General features: G+C 45.8%; 1 protein-coding gene and 1 long non-coding RNA gene across 12 annotated transcripts in view; one reads left to right on the top strand and one right to left on the bottom strand.

Moving 5' to 3' along the window:
• The window catches only part of PARL (presenilin associated rhomboid like), a 36,628-nt gene extending 34,656 nt beyond the window's left edge, over positions 1 to 1,972 (bottom strand). For 6 of the 10 annotated variants that reach the window (XR_012129342.1, XR_012129341.1, XR_005062904.2 and 3 more), the window contains exon 1: positions 1,799 to 1,970. Coding sequence is in view for 6 of the 10 variants with exons in the window: in XM_017675693.3 (XP_017531182.1) it covers positions 1,799 to 1,923 (125 nt within the window). In the remaining 4 variants the exon portion in view is untranslated. Of the gene's footprint in view, positions 1 to 1,798 lie in introns of all 10 variants that reach the window. The other 4 variants (XM_017675692.3, XM_037024205.2, XR_012129343.1 and 1 more) reach the window with 3 other exon arrangements.
• A 45-nt stretch (positions 1,973 to 2,017) lies between these two features.
• LOC140848446 (uncharacterized) overlaps positions 2,018 to 20,027 on the top strand; it is a 50,314-nt gene continuing 32,304 nt past the window's right edge. Inside the window, exons 1-3 of one of the 2 annotated variants that reach the window (XR_012129337.1) lie at positions 2,018 to 2,273; positions 2,618 to 2,721; positions 9,117 to 9,413. This is a non-coding gene — a long non-coding RNA (uncharacterized lncRNA). The remainder of the gene's footprint in view (positions 2,274 to 2,617; positions 2,722 to 9,116; positions 9,414 to 20,027) is intronic. The other variant, XR_012129336.1, reaches the window with a different exon arrangement.

The following is a 20,027-nucleotide window of genomic DNA, read 5'->3' as shown; positions in this document are numbered from 1 at the left end:
GTTTAAGTGCTACAATCAACTATTTTCTTCTCTTAGCTTCATACAACTGAAAATTTATGCAGGCTTCTTTCAAGCCCAAACCATTTCTCAGAAGTACTGTCAGAAGTCTGATAAAGTTTCTAAAGAGCATGAGATTTTCTCCCTTTTCTGTAAAAGGCCAGATAGTAAATATTTTAGTCTTTGTGAAGAACAACCTAAATCTCTATCACCCTTTAAAAGCACAGAAACCATTCTTGGCTGGTGGACTGCTGTAGGTTGCAAGAACTCTTTATTAACACCTATAGTGCTTATAGAAACTACAAATGCTCAGCTACTCTTCAGGCCTATTACATCAGAATCAGGACTGGGCCCAGAACTCTGCTTTTAACCATATTCCTGACTTCATTCTTCACACCAATTTAGAACCAAAGAAGTCAAACCAGAAATAAAGTTAGAGATAAGGTAACTCGAGCTTCCTAGTAACTTTACAGTGCTTATTTCCAGAGGCAAGTAGCATATGCTCTATTCTACCATCAAGTTCATTTTTTCCATGTGACCACAAAAATCTAATTTTCAAACTTTGCATATAAATAACAAACTTGAAAAAAATTAGATGTTAATCTTCAATGTAACGTGTTTCTTCATTTATGTTTTCAACTGGTCTCCAGTTTTTACTGGAGGTGTTTCATTAATCAAGTTATTTTTCTTTTGCTTCCCCTGAAGCAATAGCCTTATTTAATACACCTGTTGCTTCCTAATAGCCACATTCATTTTTCCCCCTCAAATCAAGCAATTTCAACTGGGACTTGGAATAAACAATGGAATCAGGACTACTGAAATCTATCACCACCTCCACCTGACTTCCCTCATTCTCCGCCTCCTCTGAAATTTAAGATTAGTGCCTGAAGCTCCACGTTAGTGTATCATGACGTTAAGATACAACGTATCTAAGTTTTGTTTTGTTTTTTTACAAATCCCTGATCTGATTCCCTTGGAGTCCTTGTTAGAGCCACAGGTTCTTCTACTCTTTCCCTCCCCACCCCTTTTTGAGTTGATAGGAGAACACATTAGCGATCAAAATACACATCCGAATCTTGGGCAGTTGAGGGATTTCTCTCTTCTCTCAACTTAGTATTGAATTATTCTAATGCAAAAGCAGCAAATACTGATAGAACTTACTCTTCATACAGTTTCTATTCGGGAAGCCTCGAGTAGTTTTCTTTTCAAATCACCTGGAAACTAAAAATTTCAGTCTCAAATCTTCAACGCAAAAGCCTCTCTTACGACGCTGAATGCAGCGAAATGATGCACTCCTCTGACTCCGCCTTCCCTTAGATCTCGAAATGCTAACGATAACATGTTGAGGAACATAGGCTTTATAAAGACTGATAGAGAATAAAATCTCAACTCTGCCATGCTACCAGCTGTGTGTGTAACTGCTTCACTGAAAAAATGGGTCCAATAGCTTCCTCGCGGGATTACAGGCGTGGCACGAGACTAGCCCTCAGAGATCAGTTGCCTGTCGGTCCCGTCCCTCCGGATGAGAAAAGGGACAGCGGGGGCTCCCGGAGCTCCGGCCCGGAGCCGGCCATTGTGCACTCCGGCCCCGGGCAGGTTGCGCAACGAGAAGCGAGGCAGCTGTACAGAGGCGAGAGAGGAAATAGTAAGGGAGAGAGGAAAAGACGGGTGAGGAGAGGGGGTAAGACGGGTGAGGAGAGGGGGTGAGTCGGGGCCAGCACAAGAGGCTCGCACGGCTTCCTGAGGATGCTCGGCTAGAGTCCAGGGGCCGAGGCGAAAATCCTGGAACTGCGGCCATTACCTGCGTCCGAGTAGCCGCGGCGAGGCCAGGGCCGCAGTGAGCTCCTCGCAGCTGCGGCCGCCCGCCGGCGGGGCCCACGCCTGACCACAGCCCCAGCCTCTCTGTGCCCAGCCTCGCCACGCCATCTTCCCAACCTCTGCCCCACCATGGCCCGACCTTACCAACCCCTGCCGCGAAACTGCTTCCGGGGCGGAGAAAGAACCATAGAGGGCCGAGGAGCAGCCTTGAGCGCCCCCGCGCGGCCGAACCTGGGCCGAGCGGCCGTTTTTCTGGGCCGTTAAGCCTGGACCTGTCATGGGCGTGGGGTAGCTGCTCTCCTTCCACCTCAGCTGCAGAGAGGAAAAAGAGGGAAAACTAGTATTTACTGAGTAATACCGTGTGCCAGGCACTTTACCTAAGTTATTGCATTTGATCCTCTCAAAGCACTTGAGGTTGATATCATCACTGTTTTGCAGTAGCTCAGGGGCACAGAAAGGTGAGTGGAGCATCACTTTTCTTAAATTACCAGTCGTCTTTCGACATCTCACCTTTTCATGTTATGGCACACTTAGGAGGATGTGCCTCAGATCCTTAAAAAAGGTCCAAGCCTGAAATGAAAATCTGGATTCTAGATAAAATTCAAATGTAATGATTCAGCCCTTGCCTAGTACCTGTTAGTCAGCGTTAGGGCCTGCCACTCCATCCCTCCCTCTTGCTCTACCTGTAGCGCTTGGGAATTATTTGCAGTTTCTTAAAGACACCTACTTCTCCCTGGTTCCTACTTATCCCAAGTTCATATACTCACTTCCTGAAACACTTGTCCCTTCTCTCCCTTCTCAGCCTCCCTAACCAACTTGTCGTTAAGACCAACCAGAATTGTCATCTCTTCTGGGAAGCCCCAGAGAAGGACAGTTTGCCTTGACCCTTTTAGGGTCCCTGGCCAGGTATGAAAATCAAATTGACAAAGACAGATTAACAAGAGAAGGCATACAAATTTTACTGAATTTTTACATGTACATGGGCGTTTTCACAGGAGAATGAAGATCTGAGACACCAGAGCAGGAGGATTTTAAACCTTTTAGATAAAAAATACTAATTGTGAAGAATTGCTGTGACAATAGGACTTGGGCTAGGGGTAGTCCAGCTAGGGCTCGGTAGTCCTTAACTTCCTGGTTAAGGAAGGTAAGGGTTTGTTTAATAAGGTTTGTTTGCCGATACTTCTGATACCTGGTCTCTGGTCTCTGGGCTGATAAGACTCTGTCTCCAGGAAAGAAGATATTTATTCCCTGCCTTTAGGCAGAAAAGTGGGACCATATTCTCCAAGAGAGACTCCATCTCCAAATGTCATCACATTGCAGGTTAGGGCTTTAATATATAAATTTTAGTGGGACACAATTCGATCCATAACACATCTGAGGAAAGAGATTGTGTTGCCCTGTAGAACAAAGGCATGTTTACTGCCCATTATTAAAAGATTCTGGTTCCCTAATGTTTTCCAGGGTATGACTTGTTGGAAAAACTAACATTCACATTGGTTTGTCATAGATGTTAAGTCTGGGATTTGATTTTACTGTTTGCAAGCTAAAAAGTTTGGATGCTGGCATAAAACAGGAGACTGCTGGGCCAGACACAGAACATTTTAATGTCCATGGCACAAAAAGCAGCATGAGCATCTTGTTTGTACGGCTTCCCCTTGTTCTCCAAGTTCCATGGTGGCAATGCCATGGGTCAGATGGATGTTGAACATGAAGTGGATTTGCTTCTCCACTGAAGAAAGTGAGGTTGGGGCATCTACAATTTTAACAGTAAGTCATAAACAAGCAAACAACCTTGAAAAAGGAAGATGTTTTCCTCCAGAGCAAAGGGGCAGATTTGCATACAATCTTGCATTATAGTCTACTTGGACTGCCATAAGAAAATATGGTAGACCAGGTGGCTAAAACAACAGAAATGTATTTCTCACATTTCTGGAGGCTGGAAGTCTGAGATCAAGATACCAGGAAGGTAAAGCTCTGAGGAGAGCTCTCTTCCTGGTTGCAGACAGCTGACTACTTGCTATGTCCTCACATGACAGAGACAGCAAGCTGTCTGGTGCGTCTTCTTATAAGAGCACTAATCCCATCAAAAAGGCCTACCCTCATGATGTCATCTACACCTAATTATCTCCCAAAAACTCCATCTCCAAATGTCATCACATTGCAGGTTAGGGCTTCAACATATAAATTTTAGTGGGACACAATTCAGTCCATAACACATTGAAGGAAAGAGATTGTGTTGCCCTGTAGAGCAAAGGCATGCTTACTACTCATTATTAAAAGATTCTGGTTCCCTAAGCTCAACATTCCTCTTTAACAATGAAATCCACTGAGTGTGCAGGGGTCATTTAGCTATCTTCATGGGAAATGGAACTCAGGAAACCAGCAAAAAATTGCTGATACTTCAGCTAATGCTATTGCTGTGAATAATAAATTGCCCTTCATCTCTGACCCGAGATTCTTGTGTTTTTCTACCAGCATCCATAAAACTGTGTCAGGCTAACTTGTTAACTTTAAGGTAGGGTAAAATATCAGAACCTTCACAGTTACTAGGGATCTGTGAGTTTGCAATTTCAGAGGCAGGCTTCTGAAGGTGCTGACAGGAATCTGGGGTGTGGCTGTAGGGCTGATGGCTGAAGAGGAACAAGCTAAAAGTCACTAAAGATGAGAAAGCCCAGAAACTGAGAGTCCTGGATGTTGAGTGGGTTGCTCACCTTAACTTAGGGCCACCAGGATGTTGGCAGGCCTTGGAATGATCCTGAGTCTTCAGTGAAAGAGAGGCAGTGATCAGAAGATACATAGTGCTGAGGAAGTGCTAGAGATAAAGGCCAGAGTGTCAACTGAGAAACATATGCTCGAGATGTTCTGTGGACAAGTGATCTGGAAGAATCACTGGTGTATGAGGAGGATGTGGTCCACCTCCAGAGCCCCAAGCGTCTGAGTTGGAATGTGCTGGGTGTCCTCCTTCCAGATTACTCTGCTGTGCTCTTCCAGGCCCCTCAAAACTGACCTTTGTGGACCACATCAATGGACTCCCTCATCCTCTGGCTTCCCACTGGGCTCAGCCAACTGCAGGCATCAACAGGAGAATGGAGCATGGGAGGAGAAGGGCCATTATCCCACCTACTCCCTTTGTCCTTGATCCACATGGGTTGGTGTCTGTTCTGTTATCAGGATCTCATCATTGCTCAGTTTGAGTGAAGGTGCTGTTTCCGACCAGAACCTGAACTGACACAGGAAGAGTAGTCAGCCTCCATCCAAAGTGTGCAGGAGAAGCAGGGTCCTTAGGGGATAGCCAGGGGTCAATCCACTGAGATAGTGAGTGGGAAGGATCCATGGGGGTATGCTGACAATGATCCAGGCTTAGGGGTAATTACTATTATTATTTGCCATTTATTGTGCACTTAGTATCTACCGGGTACTATGCTGGGTATTTTGCATACATTATCATATTTAATTTAATCTTAATTTCAACCAATGGGTTAGCATCATTATTCCTACTTGGCAGATGCAGAGACTGAGGCTCACTGATATTCTGATACTTTGACTCTCATTCTTATAAACACAGATAATATTACCAAACATGTCACTTTGATGATTAAATGACTTTGTATGTGTCAAGTACCCAGTTATACATGGTTGGCATTCAACATATAGTAGCTACCATTATATCATTATGAGGTAATAATTAGAAACTGAGGTAGAAACCCAACCATAGGAGAAAGACTCCTCTCATCATCATTATTTTTACTTTAGAGCCATAAACAAAGGTGAAAGTACTTATGAGTGTGTATGGGAGAGAGAGATTCCCCACCGGCATGTACTGCACATTTGTCATATGCCAGGTTCTGCGCTGAATGTTGTCACAATAATCCAGAGGAGAGTTCCTGTTATCATCCTGTTTGACAGATGAGGAAACTGAAGCACCCAGAGTTGGGTTTTTGATGGCAATATTGGGATTTCAACCAAGGTCAGGGCCCACATGAGAGAAAGCTTCCTGAAGGAGATGGGCTTTGAATGGAGTAACATGCAGGAAGCTAGGAAGGATCAAAGACAGAAGGCTGGATGGTACTAAGGGTGGGTGTTAAAGAGTGCTGCAAGCTCCAGATAGGGGCTCTGATGTGTGTTTTTCAACACCACCAAGCAATTAATTCTGAATCTACCTACTTGGAGATAGCGTCCGATTCCAGGCTAAGGACTAAGTTCCGCAAGACTGCTCCCCACTTCAGATGTCAATCACAGGTTCCGATTGTCACCTGTGCTTCTGAACAACTGGCTATAGATTGGGGGTCCCCATGATCCCCTACTTGGGTTCTATTAACTTGCTAGAGCAGCTCACAGAACTCAGAGAAACATTTACTTATACTGGGTCCCAGGCATCTCCCAGGCAAGAGAACCCTGGGCTTTCTGCTGCTTTCTGGGACTCCCCAGGCCTTGGGTGTGGTTCCACACAGGAAAGGAGCCATCTGAGAAAGCTTCAAGATTTCAAAAAGTCTAGAGAAACTTGTGCTTGCCTGAAAGAAGACCAGAGGCCAATTAATATGTCTCCTTATTTCTGGCTAGAATTCTCCCAGCTCAGTATAGCAGTGATGATCAGTGTCCTACTAACTAGAAACATTGGCTCAGTCACCTGTATAGCTTTTAATAATTCAAAGAAAGGTTAAGACATGGCTTTCTTAGAAATGAGACTTACTGAGATATGATTATATGCTTTTATGCATTATATACAGTTCTGTGGCTTTTGACAAACACAGACAGTCCTGTCAAGATACAGAACACGTCTATTGCCCCAGAAAGTTCCCTCATGTCCCTTCATAGTCTTCCTATAACCCTACTCTCAGATCCCAGTGACCAATTATCTGTTTTATATTCCTATAGTTTAACCTTCTCAAGAATATCATAGAAACTGAATCAAATAGCATGTTTTGGTGTGATGAAATATTTTAATTTCTTTGGGATAAATGCCTAGGAGTGGGATGACTGAATTGTATGGTTTAATGTTTAATTGTACAAGAAATAGCCCAACTGTTCTCTAATGTGTACCATTTGGTGTACCATTTTACATTCCCACCAGCAGAGTTTGAGAGTTCCAGTTGTTCTGCATCCTTTCCAGTACCTGGGCTGGTCAGGGTTTTGTTATTAGCAATTCTAACAGGTGTGTAGTGGTATCTCATTTTTATTTTAATTTGCATTTCCTTAATACAAGTCATTCTTTTTCTTTTTATTAAAGTATTATTGATATACAATCATATGATAGTTTCACATACACAAACCAGTGGTTCAACATTCATCCATATTATCAAGATCTCACCCCCACCTCACTGCAGTCACTGTCTATCAATGTAGTAGGATGTTATAGAGTCATTAATTGTATTCTCCATGCTGTACTACCTTTGCAGTGACCTAGGAGTCACTTAGTTAGGCTTTGGCAGGGAAGGATGTTATGGTGATTGTGAATTATAGTGCCCCTTAATCCCTTTCTCCCTCTCCACCCACCCTCTCCAACCCTTCTTTGGTAAACACTAGTCCCTTCTCAGTGTCTGTGAGTCTACTGCTTTTAGTGGTTTGTTTTTGTTTTTTTATTTTATTTGGGTATCATTAATCTACAATTACATGAAGAACATTATGTTTACTAGGCTCCCCCCTTCACCAAGTCCCCCCCACATACCCCTTCACAGTCATGGTCCATCAGCATAATAAGATGCTGTAAAATCACTACTTGTCTTCTCTGTGTTGTAGAGCCCACCCCGTACCCCCCACCACATTATACATGCTAATTGTAATGCCCCCTTTCTTTTTCCCTGCCCTTATCCCTCCCTTCCCACCCATCTTCCCCAGTCCCTTTCCCTTTGGTAACTGTTAGTCCATTCGTGGGTTCTGTGATTCTGCTGCTGTTTTGTTCCTTCAGTTTTTCTTTGTTCTTATACTCCACATATGAGTGAAATCATTTGGTATTTCTTTCTCCACCTGGTTTATTTCACTGAGCATAATACTCTCTAACTCCATCCATGTTGTTGCAAATGGCAGGATTCCTTTTCTTTTTATTGCTGAATAATATTCCATTGTGTATATGTACCACTCTTCTTTATCCATTCGGCTATTGGACACTTAGGTTGCTTCCATATCTGGTCTATTGTAAATAGTGCTGCAATAAACACAGGGGTGCATATGTCTTTTTGAATCAGAGATCTTGTTTTCTTTGGGAAAATTCCTAGGAGGGGAATTCCTGGGTCAAATGGTATTTCTATTTTTAGTTTTTTTGAGGAACCTCCATATTGCTTTCCACAATTGTTGAACTAGTTTACATTCCCACCAGCAGTGTAGGAGGGTTCCCCTTTCTCCACATCCTTGCCAAGATTTGTTCTTTCTTGTCTTTTGGATGGTGGCCATCCTAACTGGTGTGAAGTGATATCTCACTGTGGTTTTAATTCACATTTCCCTGACGATTAGCAATGTGGAGCATCTTTTCATGTGCTTGTTGGCCATTCGAATTTCTTCTTTGTGGAAGTGTCTGTTCAGGTCCTCTGTCCATTTTTTACTTGTTTTTTGGGTGCTGAGGTGTATGAGTTCTTTATATATTTTGGATGTTAACCCCTTATCAGATAAATAGTTGACAAATGTATTCTCCCATACTGTAGGCTGCCTTTTTGTTCTGCTGATGGTGTTTGCTGTATAGAAGCTTTTTAGTTTGGTGTAGTCCCAACATATTTAAAAAAAACATTCTTTTTTAATAAACAAAACTTATCTGGAGACACAATGTTCAAAACTTGGGATCTTTTGGGGGAAATAAAGCGAGTGCTCAGTGGAGAATTTGTGGGAACAGTCGTATTGGCTACTGGCTTTGTCAGTACAGAGACTGGAGATCTTTACTGGCCGAGTCTGCAGGGACTTACATTTCTTGCTTCTGGTCAGGAGGGGGCAGGAGAGGGCAGAAAATAAACTGCTCAGTTTTGGATTTAATCAGGCTCCAACATCAAAATAGTATATGCATTATTACATTCATAGTTTTCCTTGAATGCCTTTCCCTCTGAACCTACTTAGCTTTGTAAGGCTTGTAAGGCTTGACTTTTGAGGCTTGACTCCCCAAGTTAATCTTGTGAAATGATGCAGTGCCAAACCTTGACTAACCTTGTAACATCCTTCCCTGCCAAAGCCTAACTAACCTAACCTGAGAATTGAGCTGTTGAAGGTGAGCTACCTTTGCAGAATCCTTACCACATCTACTCTCTTGTGTCATTCCACAGGGCTGGTATTAGGGGAAGCAGCTGTCCTGAGTAAACTTCTGTTCTTCTACAACTTTGCAGGAGCTGAGAGAGGCTGAGGAGGCTGATTTTGCACAAGACAGGTCTCCAGACCCAGCTGGCTATAGGCCCCCCTCCCTAGGACCTGGGCTGGGGCAGCTCAGATAGGCAGATCTTCTGCACAGATCTTCTGGGGCTGGGGCTACAGCATGCCCCCAGAGATGTACTCCAGTCTGAACCCAGGCTCCCCACTGACAGCTGGAGCCAAAAGGTCCTGAGAAGGTAGTAAGCATCCAGAAGAGCTCATTCCAAGCCAGTTAGTACCCTGGCACACCTGATGCTCTAGAAGCAAAGAGGAAGGTAAGAGGGTGGCAGCTGTCCCTGTATCTTTCACATCACACCCATGAACCAGTGCTGTATCCAGTATCTGAAGAGAATGACAGGAAGGCCTCATTGACCAGGAAATTTCCATCCTTGTCCAGGAGGCATGGGGTTGGACTGTCGGGGAGTCTCCCAACACTCAGCGTGGTAGAGAGTGGAGCTCCGATCGGGTAAAGTGATGGTGCCCTGAAGAAGGAGCTGGTGTGGCTCCTAGCCCAGTGCCCAGCCCTGACACTGGGATGAACTGAACTCTGAGAACACCCAATATGCTGGTGAGAGTGGCCCTGGGGCAGCACCCTCCAGGAGATTCAGCAGGTAGGGTCTCTCCGGGTTCCTTCTGTCCAGGCTCACTTCAGTGAAGCTGTTGAACATTACACTTCTCTGGCTAAGGGCTACCCACCTTTATCCTGAAGACATCCAACCCAGGTCTAGAGACACAGCTGCTGCCTCCTATGAAAAAGGCTATGACTGAGGGGACCAGATTCTGCACAGGGCAACAATCACAGGGGTAGTGTTGTGAGTGTGTGTGTGTGTGTGTGTGTGTGTGTGTGTGTGTGTGTGTGTGACAGAGAAAGAGGGAAGACAGATGGAATAGCAGACAAAGAAAAGAAAGACTGAGTGATGAGGCAGAGAGAAAGCGAGGAGACAGAAAGCTTCACTCATGAGGACTGGGAGAGGAGAAGTGAACCCAACCCAGGCCCTCACTCGATCTCAAAGGAGAAGTGAATCTGATCAGACAGCAGAAGGGAGCCAAAGACACCTACAGGGTAACTCTGCTCCTTACCCTGTGGGCCCTGGGCTGAGAAGAAGGCTAAAGTGGAACCAGGAAGGCATTGGTTATGGACCCAGGACCTGGGACACTCAGCTCCAGGCATTCTGAGAAAGCACACTTAACCAACACCAGAGAGTTAAATCAGCCACCTCTATGGGGACCAGAGGACTGACCCCAAGATTCTTAGTTTTGACAAAGGTATATTGAAATTAAAAGCAAAAACAAAAAACTCAGCAGAATTTGAAGCCTCCACCCCCAAAAAGAAGCCAATAAAGAATGCAAAAATTCAGCCAAGGTAAATAATTTCAGAAGGCACTCTTCTTTATTTTAATGTAGTTACCCCAGGCTTAGGGAAGGGGCAGGACCCTAGCTATGCTGGCCAACAGGCACTCAGACCTGGTCAGTCCACGGCTTAGGAGAGGCCTTGGGAGGCATGTGTTCTTGCTGCCACTGGAATTCCTAATTATAGTCTTGGGAATTTACCCGTTTTTCCTACCTGGGTTGAAGTAACCTCTGCATGCAACCATTGTTAATAATCACTTTCAGATGCAGAAGCTCCAGGCAAAGGGTTCTTTTCATTGCAGAATTATTTATATCTTGTTCTGGGTGATGTTCTGGATTTCTTGCAAGATAACTGACTGATCTTAATTCATGGAACAGGTTTGGAGCATAGCTTACCCAGTACACAAAAAGGGCAACCCTTCCCCGCCCCCAAATGATAGCCATCTGCCTGCTGTGTATCCCCTGGGGACTCTAAGCCAGCTTCTTCCCAGCAAATAGCAGTTGGAGTTCACGATAAAATGGCACATCTGAGAAGAGACAGGTGTGACGTGCCTCCCCTGTATCAGGAACCATCGTTGTTGTTGCTGTCACTCAGTTGAGGGAATGATTAAGAACAGGTTAGGAACATCTGAAACATTTAATGATCTACTGTCAAGCTTTGATTCCACATTCAGGAAACATCTCTCACCCAAGTTGCAGAAGCTTAATATTGATTCTAGGCTTTAATAGTCCCTTAGAGCTCTTATCACAGAACAACTCCTAGAATCAATTGGCAGGAATGAGTTCTTAATAAGGAAATTTCTAATCCCAAATGGCACAAAATAGCTTAACTCTGGGTCCTTCCTTTTTAACTTAACCTAACTTGGCACAGCTTTTCAACAGCTAGGGCCCAGGGCCTCCTGCTATGCCAACAGTAAGATGAGCTGATGACTGGGGCCCTGGTCCTGTCCTCACACTCTGGGAGACATTCGTCAAACCTATGAGCTTGCTGGCCAATTAACTGCCAGGGGCAGTTCAGTGCGCCATTCTGCAGGCCAGTGGACAATGTAAAACATCTCCAGCTAACATGTCAGTTCATTTACTTAACCAGAGAGGCATTTTTTTTTGGTATCATTAATCTACAATTACATGAGGAACATTATGTTTACTAGACTCTCCCCATCACCAAGTCCCCCATACATACCCCATTACCGTCACTGTCCATCAGCGTAGTAAGATGCTATAGAGTCACTACTTGTCTTCTCTGGGTTGTACAGCCCTCCCTGTGCCTCCCCCTACATTATATCTGCTTATAGTAATGCCCCCTTTTCCCCCTTATCCCTCCCTTCCCACCCATCCTCCCCAGTCCCTTTCCCTTTGGTAACTGTTAGTCCATTCATGGGTTCTGTGATTCTGCTGCTGTTTTGTTCCTTCAGTTTTTTTCTTTGTTCTTATACTCCACAGATGAGTGAAATCATTTGATACTTGTCTTTCTCCACCTGGCTTATTTCACTGAGCATAATACCCTCTAGCTCCATCCATGTTGTTGCAAATGGTAGGATTTGTTTTCTTCTTATGGCTGAATAATATTCCATTGTGTATATGTACCACATCTTCTTTATCCATTCATCTACTGATGGACACTTAGGTTGCTTCCATTTCTTGGCTATTGTAAATAGTGCTGTGGTAAACATAGGGGTGCATCTGTCTTTTTCAAACTGGGCTCCTGAATTCCTAGGGTAAATTCCTAGGAGTGGAATTCCTGAGTCAAACGGTATTTCTATTTTTAGTTTTTTGAGTAATCTCCATACTGCTTTCCACAATGGTTGAACTAGTTTACATTCCTACCAGCAGTGTAGGAGGGTTCCCCTTTCTCTACATCCTCGCCAACATTTGTTGTTGTTTGTCTTTTGGATGGTGGCAATCCTTACTGGTATGAGGTGATAGCTCATTGTGGTTTTAATTTGCATTTCTCTGATGATTTGCGATGTTGAGCATCTTTTCAAGTGTCTGTGCCATCTGAATTTCTTCTTTGGAGAAGTGTCTGTTCAGATCCTCTGCCCATTTTTTAATTGGCTTATTTGCTTTTTGTTTGTTGAGGTGCACGAGCTCTTTATATAATTTGGATGTCAACCCCTTATCGGATATGTTATTTATGAATATATACTCCCATACTGTAGGATGTCTTTTTGTTCTATTGATGGTGTCCTTTGCTGTACAAAAGCTTTTCAGCTTGATACAGTCCCACTTGTTCATTTTTGCTTTTGTTTCCCTTGCCCAGGGAGATATGTTCATGAACAAGTTGCTCATGTTTATGTCCAAGAGATGTTTGCCTATGTTTTTTTCTAAGAGTTTTATGGTCAGAGAGACATTTTTGCAGATATATTGAATGGCAAGGAGTGTGGTATGACAGAAAGAGCAAAAACTTTGGAATCAGAGGGACCTGAATTTGAAACTCAGTTATGCCACTTACAAACTGTGTTTGAGAAAGTTTCTTTAGCTCTCTAAGCAGAAGTTTCCCTATCTGTAAAAGAAAGAATAACAGTAACAAAACATCTGAAAGGTAGAGTTGTTGAAAAATAATGTAAAATAAAAAATAAAAGGGTTGTTATGAAGAAGAAATGTGGGGAGGCAGGAAGCTCAAGTCTGGTCAAATTAGTAATAAATTAATAATAGCATCCTGACAGGAGCCTTGGAGTCAAAACTGCCCTGAATCACAGCTGAAGAACTGAATAGAGATTCTCATGAAGGAGAAGACTGGGCATTGGTACCTTCTCTCACCATCACTTTCACGACAACCACACTGTACTGCTGCTGAGGCTTCCGCCCAGGGCAGGCTGGAACATCAGTGTTAAGCTTTCCTTTTGAAGAAAGTCTTGGGGTTCTGGCCATAGAGGCACCGAGCACCAGGACACAAAGATGAGTGACTGTTTCATCTGCATTAAAAACACATACTTGCCACCTGCAGGGAATCTGTGCTATTATGCCTCCCAGGGAGTCACAATTCCAGGCAAGCACATCTTGTGAAATCCCCTCCCCTTGAGGATGGTCTGGATCTAGTGACTTGCTTCTAACAACTAGAATATGGCAAAAGTGACAGGACATAATGGCTAAGATGAGGTTACAAAAAGGCTGTAACTTCTGTCTCAGGCACTCTCCCACTTGCTTTCTCTGATGGAGGTCAGCTGCTATGTGACCTGCCCTTTGTGAGCTACCTTATTAGAGTCCCAAATATCAAGGAACTGAGACTGGCCTCCAGCCAAACAGCCTGTGAGCAACTGAACCCTGAATTTGGCTGTGTGAATGAGCATAAAGTGGAATCTCCCTGGTGGGGCCTGCAAATAAGACTGCAGCCCCAGCCAACACCTTGATCAAGCTCATGAGACCTCAAATCAGAGGCAGCCAGCTGAGCGGCACCAGATCCCTGATCCAGAGAAATATGAGGTGATTCATGCTTTTACAGTTGCCAAGTTTGGGAGTAATCTGTTACACCACAAGATAGAGAAAGGTAATTTGATCACCATATCTTATCTAGGATCTGCATAGCTCAGTCAGTTGTAAGGACTGAATGATGTAGTGGGCACAAAGCCCATAGCACATTGTAAGCCTTGGCAAAGAGCATGAATCATGATGGTATTGTCCAGCTCATGTCAGGAACCTGTGTGGAAACCTATCTCGGGCATGGTCACCAGAGAGCTACACATCTCAACTACAGTTTTTTTACTCCCTGTAGAAATGTATTCAACTTCACGCTGAACTTTTATCTCTTAAAATGTATTGAGATAAGAAGCAGGCACCATTTTGAAGAATGTTTTTGCATCTGTTCAAACCTCCCTAAGGTACCACCCAATATATTATCCCTAGGCCCTCAAAAAGATATTATGAATGATGATGTTCATAGTAACTTCTGGCGGGTAATAAGCCAAAGCTTTCCTGATTACAGGCACACTTCCTTTTATTACATAATGACAGTCATAACTAATTGGGTCTCCTTTTTTGTCTTGATTTCAAGGAAGTTCAGACTCAGGTTTTATACATACACAGTAGCTGTTTTTGACCTAAATCTTTTCATATAATTCTCTTTCTCTATCCTTATTTGATACTTGTTCTTTTTCTATTGATATACAATCTTATGAAGGTTTCACGTGAGCAACATTGTGGTTTCAACATTCACCCATATTATCAAGTTGCCCCCCCACCCCATTGCAGTCACTGTCTATCAGTGTGGTACTTGTTCTCTTAACCTTGTTATACAAAGAGAGAAACAAGACAGGCATTTCTACAGGAAATCAGTTCTAAGGAAATAATACAAAATGCAGACCAAGACTAGGACACATAGATTGTAAGTAGCCTAAAAGTTCACCAATAAATGGCTAAGAATTAAAAAAACATCCACATGGTGGAACATCACACAGCCATTAAGAGCCATGCAGAGCAGTGGTTTTTAAAATGCAATCCCTGGGCCTGAAGCATCAGCACCACCTGGGAACCTGTTAGAATGGCAAGTTCTCATGCCCCGTGCCAGGCCCTGGGGGTGGTGCCCTGCAGTGTCCTTTTTAGCCAGCCCTGCAAGTGATTCAGATGTACCTGGGAGTTTGAGAACTACTGTTGTAGAAGCATCTGAATGATTTAATTGAAATGAAGGATTATATATCCAACATCACCACAGCTATGTAAAAATATGTGTAGACAAAAAAGATTGGAAAGAGGTGCATTAAAATATCTGCAGGGTTACCTCTGAACAATAGGGAACTTTAAGAATGTCCCTTGATGAGAATATTTTTTAATAATAATAACCCCTCATCCCAAATGCCACAGATAGACATGGATGAATGGATGGATGATTGAGAGCTGGCAGGTAGGCAGAAGCTGTTGCAGGTGGCTGTGCTGGGCAGGAAGGGCAGTGAAGGGCACTTTCTGCCCCACTGTGTAGGGCATGGGCCCACACTGGGGTCACCTACCTTGGACACAGTGCAGCCAGGCATATGGTGGAAGTTATGCACTGGCACCCAGAGCCCATGGTCATGGCACTGCTGAGGGGCTCACCTCATGGAGGGTGGTGTGGGTGTAGGGTGCAGTCACTCCTGGTCCTGTGGAGGACGCCCCCTGCAAGGCCCAGAACCCCATGCAGCTCCAGCTGTACCCTCTCTGCAGGTGGCTTGATGTGGGTTCAGGGAGGGTGCTATGGCTTGGTCTCCCCACCACACCCCAGTGTCCTTGTCCCCACCCAGAGACAGCTGCCAAGCAAAGCTCACAGCCTCTAGGTTGCCCCACCCTACCCAGCCACCCCGGTTTCACAGGAGCAAGCTCTCTCAGGGGCAGAGCTTGTGAACAAGATTCTGCAGTTTTCTTCTCCGGAGGGGACTTGAGGAAAGGGGAAGGGCCCAGGTTTGAGCACCTGCTATATGGTAAGTGCCCTATATACAGAATCTCATGGGGTGAGAGCTGTTGTCTCCACTTTACAAATAGGGAAACTGAAGTTCCTTCAGGACAGTGTCCAAGTCACAAAACAAGTGGGGACAGGATTCGAACTTAGGTCATAATCAGTTTGTCCCTGAGAGAACTCCAGCCACTTTTATTCTTGTACAATTGTGATCTTGAGGTGGACATTAACACAGGACCTGGCACTTAGTAGGTGTGAATCATTACTGAGTGGATGAAATGTCATCCCATTTTACACCATTTCTGAGGGGTTGAATGACTTGCCCAAGTTCACGTAGTCAGGAGCAGGGTGGGACCAGAAGCACCCCTCTCCATCTGACCCAATACCATGAACACCCCCTGCACCACCATGATGAGAGCAGGACTCACACCCACACTGCAGACCAGGGAGTGATGGGACAGGCGCCTGTGCAGGGCTGCAGGCCCGAGCCTCACAGCAGGGGTCAGGGGCACAGGCAGCCAGCCAGGCTCTAGCTGTGGCCCCCTTACCCTGGACGGCTGGGTGCTGCACCATGCAGATGAACACCCGGCGCAGGATGGTGGCTGTGGTGTTTGCGCCTCCTGGAAACAGGCTGGTAACCATTTGGATCAGGTTCTCCTTGTTGAAGATGGACAGAGCCATGGCAGGTAGATCATGGAGCCAGAATGGGGCTGGGGAAGCAACTCAGTTCTTAGTTCTCCCTTCACAAAGCCTTGGTGTCTCCCTGAAGCCTGTCCTGCCCGAGGCATGTGGAGGGTGCTGAGTCCTGAGTCCCAGGACTGCACTGACCTTCAAAGGGGAACTGCCCCGGGGTTCCAGCTGTGATATTAGCCAGGCCCTCTGCTTCCCACTTTTCTCAGGTCTACAGGAGCCACCCTGGCCTTGAAAAAGACAGGGAGGAGAAACCCCAAATGGCTGCTGCTTCAGGATGCTCTAAAAGCTTGTAGACCAAGTCAAAGATGCAGAATTGAGACCACAGTCTTGAAACGAGGTGTGCCCAGAAGAGAGCAGCCTCCCTCCACAGCCGTTTCAGGCCCAGCTGTGACTTGGGCTGGGCAGCAGCTGATGGGGTGATTGGGAGCCTCAGGTGCCTTGTGCCTGCTGATCTCTGGCGGATGTGGCCCCGCACAGCCTCCGGGTACCTAAATAATTCTTGTGGGGTCCTGGGAAGTGGTGGGAGGCACAGGGGAGTAGGTAGTAGAGCTGTGAGGAGAGGCCTTTCCAGGGACAGGTGTGCTGGAGACTCCAAAATGGCCCAGGGCCCCTGACATGGGCATCCTAGGGTTGCCTGTCATCCGGTGACCCTGTCCACTCCCAAAATAACCTAGACAGAAATGGGAGCAGTGACAGCAGAGACTGTGCCTAGGGCTCAGCTAGGATGTGTGTTTTTGGTGGTAGACCCTGCCCACACATCTGTGTTGAACCGCAACACAGGTCTGAGGCTGTTAATTGTCAGCTTGCTGAGCAGAGCTGCCTAAGGCACCCAGAATCCGGCCCTGTGGTCTTCCTCCTGCCCACCTTGCACTCTCCCCTATCTGAGGATGGAAGGGTCTACCTGAGAGCAGAGGGCCAGGGCCCAGGGTGAGAGGCAAAAAGAGCACTTCCCTGAGCACTCACCCAGTCCTGTGTCCCATCCCTCAATCATTCATTCCTTCTCATTCCTCATTCATTCTCAACAAGTGCCTCCTGCGCATCCTCCATGAGCCCAGGCTCCCGGACAGGCACTGGGTGTACAGAGAGAGATGTGGGAAAAACATATCATTTAAATGACAATAGAAGGTGGGGCTGTAGTTACAGCTGGAAACAAAGAGTGGAGGAGCTGTTCCTGGGTTCAAGGAGGGCTTCTTCTGGCAGGTGACCTCAGCCAGGTCTGCAAGGAACAGTGGTTCCTCATGGGGTGTGGGGTAGATTAGTCCACTGGGGGAACAATATGTGCAGACGGTTGGTGGTGTAAAAGGCCTGAGATATTGGGCAGGATGTTGCTCCACCTGCAAAGAAGGGCTCCTGGCTTCTGTACCCTGGCCTTCCCGTGCCCATGTCCACCTATCTTTTAGAAACTCCCACTTAATTGATGTGGCTCAAAACCCTACTGGACCCACAAGGGTCCACCCCTTTACACAGACACAGGCATGCACACCAAGACTCCACCTCCACTGCCAGGATGCCATGTGTGTTGTGGGGTATTAAGGTAGGCCTAGCCCCTACCCTGGCCCTTCCCTGCTCCTTCCCTACTCCCTCAATCAGCCCGGCTGCCTCTTCCTGCAGCTGCAGCCCCAGGGCCACCTTGCCCAGTGTCTCTGCTGTGTTACATGCATCCATCACTCAGATAACCCTAGTCGGGGGACAGAAGGAAGTGGAAAGGAAGGCAGGGGGCATTTGCGGGGCCAGGTGCTGTAGTGGGCACTCTCAGGAATTGTGGCTCACAGTCTTCCCAACATCCCTGGAAGTGAAAACAGTCATTATCCCCATTTAACAGGTGAGTACACTGAGGGGCAGACTGAGAGGCTGACCCAAGGTCACAGAGTGACAAGGGGCAGAGCTGAGACTTGAAACCAGGTCCTTTTGATCCCCAGAACTTGTTCCTATCCATGCTACCTCTCCCCTGACACAGAGATGTTTGAGGAAACAGGAATCCTCCTGAGCTTCCTTTCTGTTAACAGTTGAGCTAGCCTCGAGCCACCCCTACCCAGCAGGAAGGGTAGCATTGCCTTTTTTCCAAACAGGTTCTGGAAGAGTGGGAGAGGGGCCTGCCAGAGAGCTGCACAAAGTTGGAGACCAGTGCTTCCTTCACTGCCCAGAAGCTGCTCAGCCCCACAGAGGGTGTCAGGCACGTCCACACAGTGAACATACTGCCATGAGTGTGGGGCACCTGCAGAGAGACAGGGTTCCAGGGCCATGAAGAAAGCTCAGTAGGTCTCAAACAAGCCTGGGATCTTCCTCTTGGTGTGAATCTCTTGCCTTTATTCCACAGACAAGCAGACTGTGGGATCCCACAGCCAGCACTAGTGCCAGGTGGGGTCACAGGCTCCCCATACACTTAGAATAGTCAAGGCCCAGTACTTACACACACAGCATTGTGTTTGGATCCCAGTGGTCCTGGGAGGTGATATATTCTACCCATTTAACAGATGGTATTAAATTATAACTACAGTTTCTTGGTTCAGTGTCCAGTGTGGGCTTTACATATTACTTGAGCCCTCCCTCCGTATAAGTGTGTAAAGTAGGTATCCATAGCTCCACTTTAAAAGTTAGAAAACGGAGGCCACAAAAGATAGCAGAAGACCAGACTTCAAACCCAGACCTGCCAACTCTCAGTGTGCTCCTACCACTGCACTAGGAGCCTAAGGCTCACAGTCACCTACTATCCTAGATCACAATTTAAAAACTATTTAGTCACCATTGAGTGAGAGCTGAGTGTGGTCCTGGGGAAGGAGACTGTGCCCTGCCCTACAAAGCTCTCAGCAGCCAAGCAACTCAGGCCTGGATTTCAAACCCCTCTCAACACAACAGAAGGCCTCCAACCTAAGGGATCCACTCACTCTGTAGGGTGGCTTAGTGCAGCAGCAAGAAGGAGACCACTGGTAAAGCCAGATCACTGAGCAGGGAGAGCATCTTGAGGCCATGCCTCCTGTCATGCCTCAGTTTTCTCATTTGTACAACTGAGAGAATAATTTTAGCCAACTGCATCATAGAGTTGTTGTACCAGGGCCTGGCAGGAGATAGGTGGTACACTCAAGTTTAGTAAATTGAGGATGGTTTAATGAAGAGATTGTTTACAAAGGTTGCAGGCAGGGGTTAGGGAAACCACAGGCATAGTGCAGTGCTCCAGGGCTAGACATGGTGGGAAGCATTCTCCATGAGAGGCTTAAAGAGTCAAAGGACATAGTTTAATGGACACGGAGTCTCAGCTTGGGCAGATGAAATACTTCTAGAGATGGTTGTTAGCGTTGGTTGCACAATAATGTGAATGCACTTAACTCCAGTGAACTGTGCACTTAAAAATGGTTAAAGTGGGGATGGGAGGAGAAAAGATGGTGGTGTGAGGGAGAAATATTCTCCCAAAAATCACATAAAACACAAAAATTAAGCAAATGCAACTAATCCTGAAAAAGCAACCTGAAAACTGCAGAACAAACTG

The sequence above is a fragment of the Manis javanica genome, chromosome 3, assembly GCF_040802235.1.
Source record: "Manis javanica isolate MJ-LG chromosome 3, MJ_LKY, whole genome shotgun sequence".
NCBI classification, from domain to species: Eukaryota; Metazoa; Chordata; class Mammalia; order Pholidota; family Manidae; genus Manis; species Manis javanica.
This window is presented reverse-complemented; position numbering and strand designations above follow the sequence as displayed.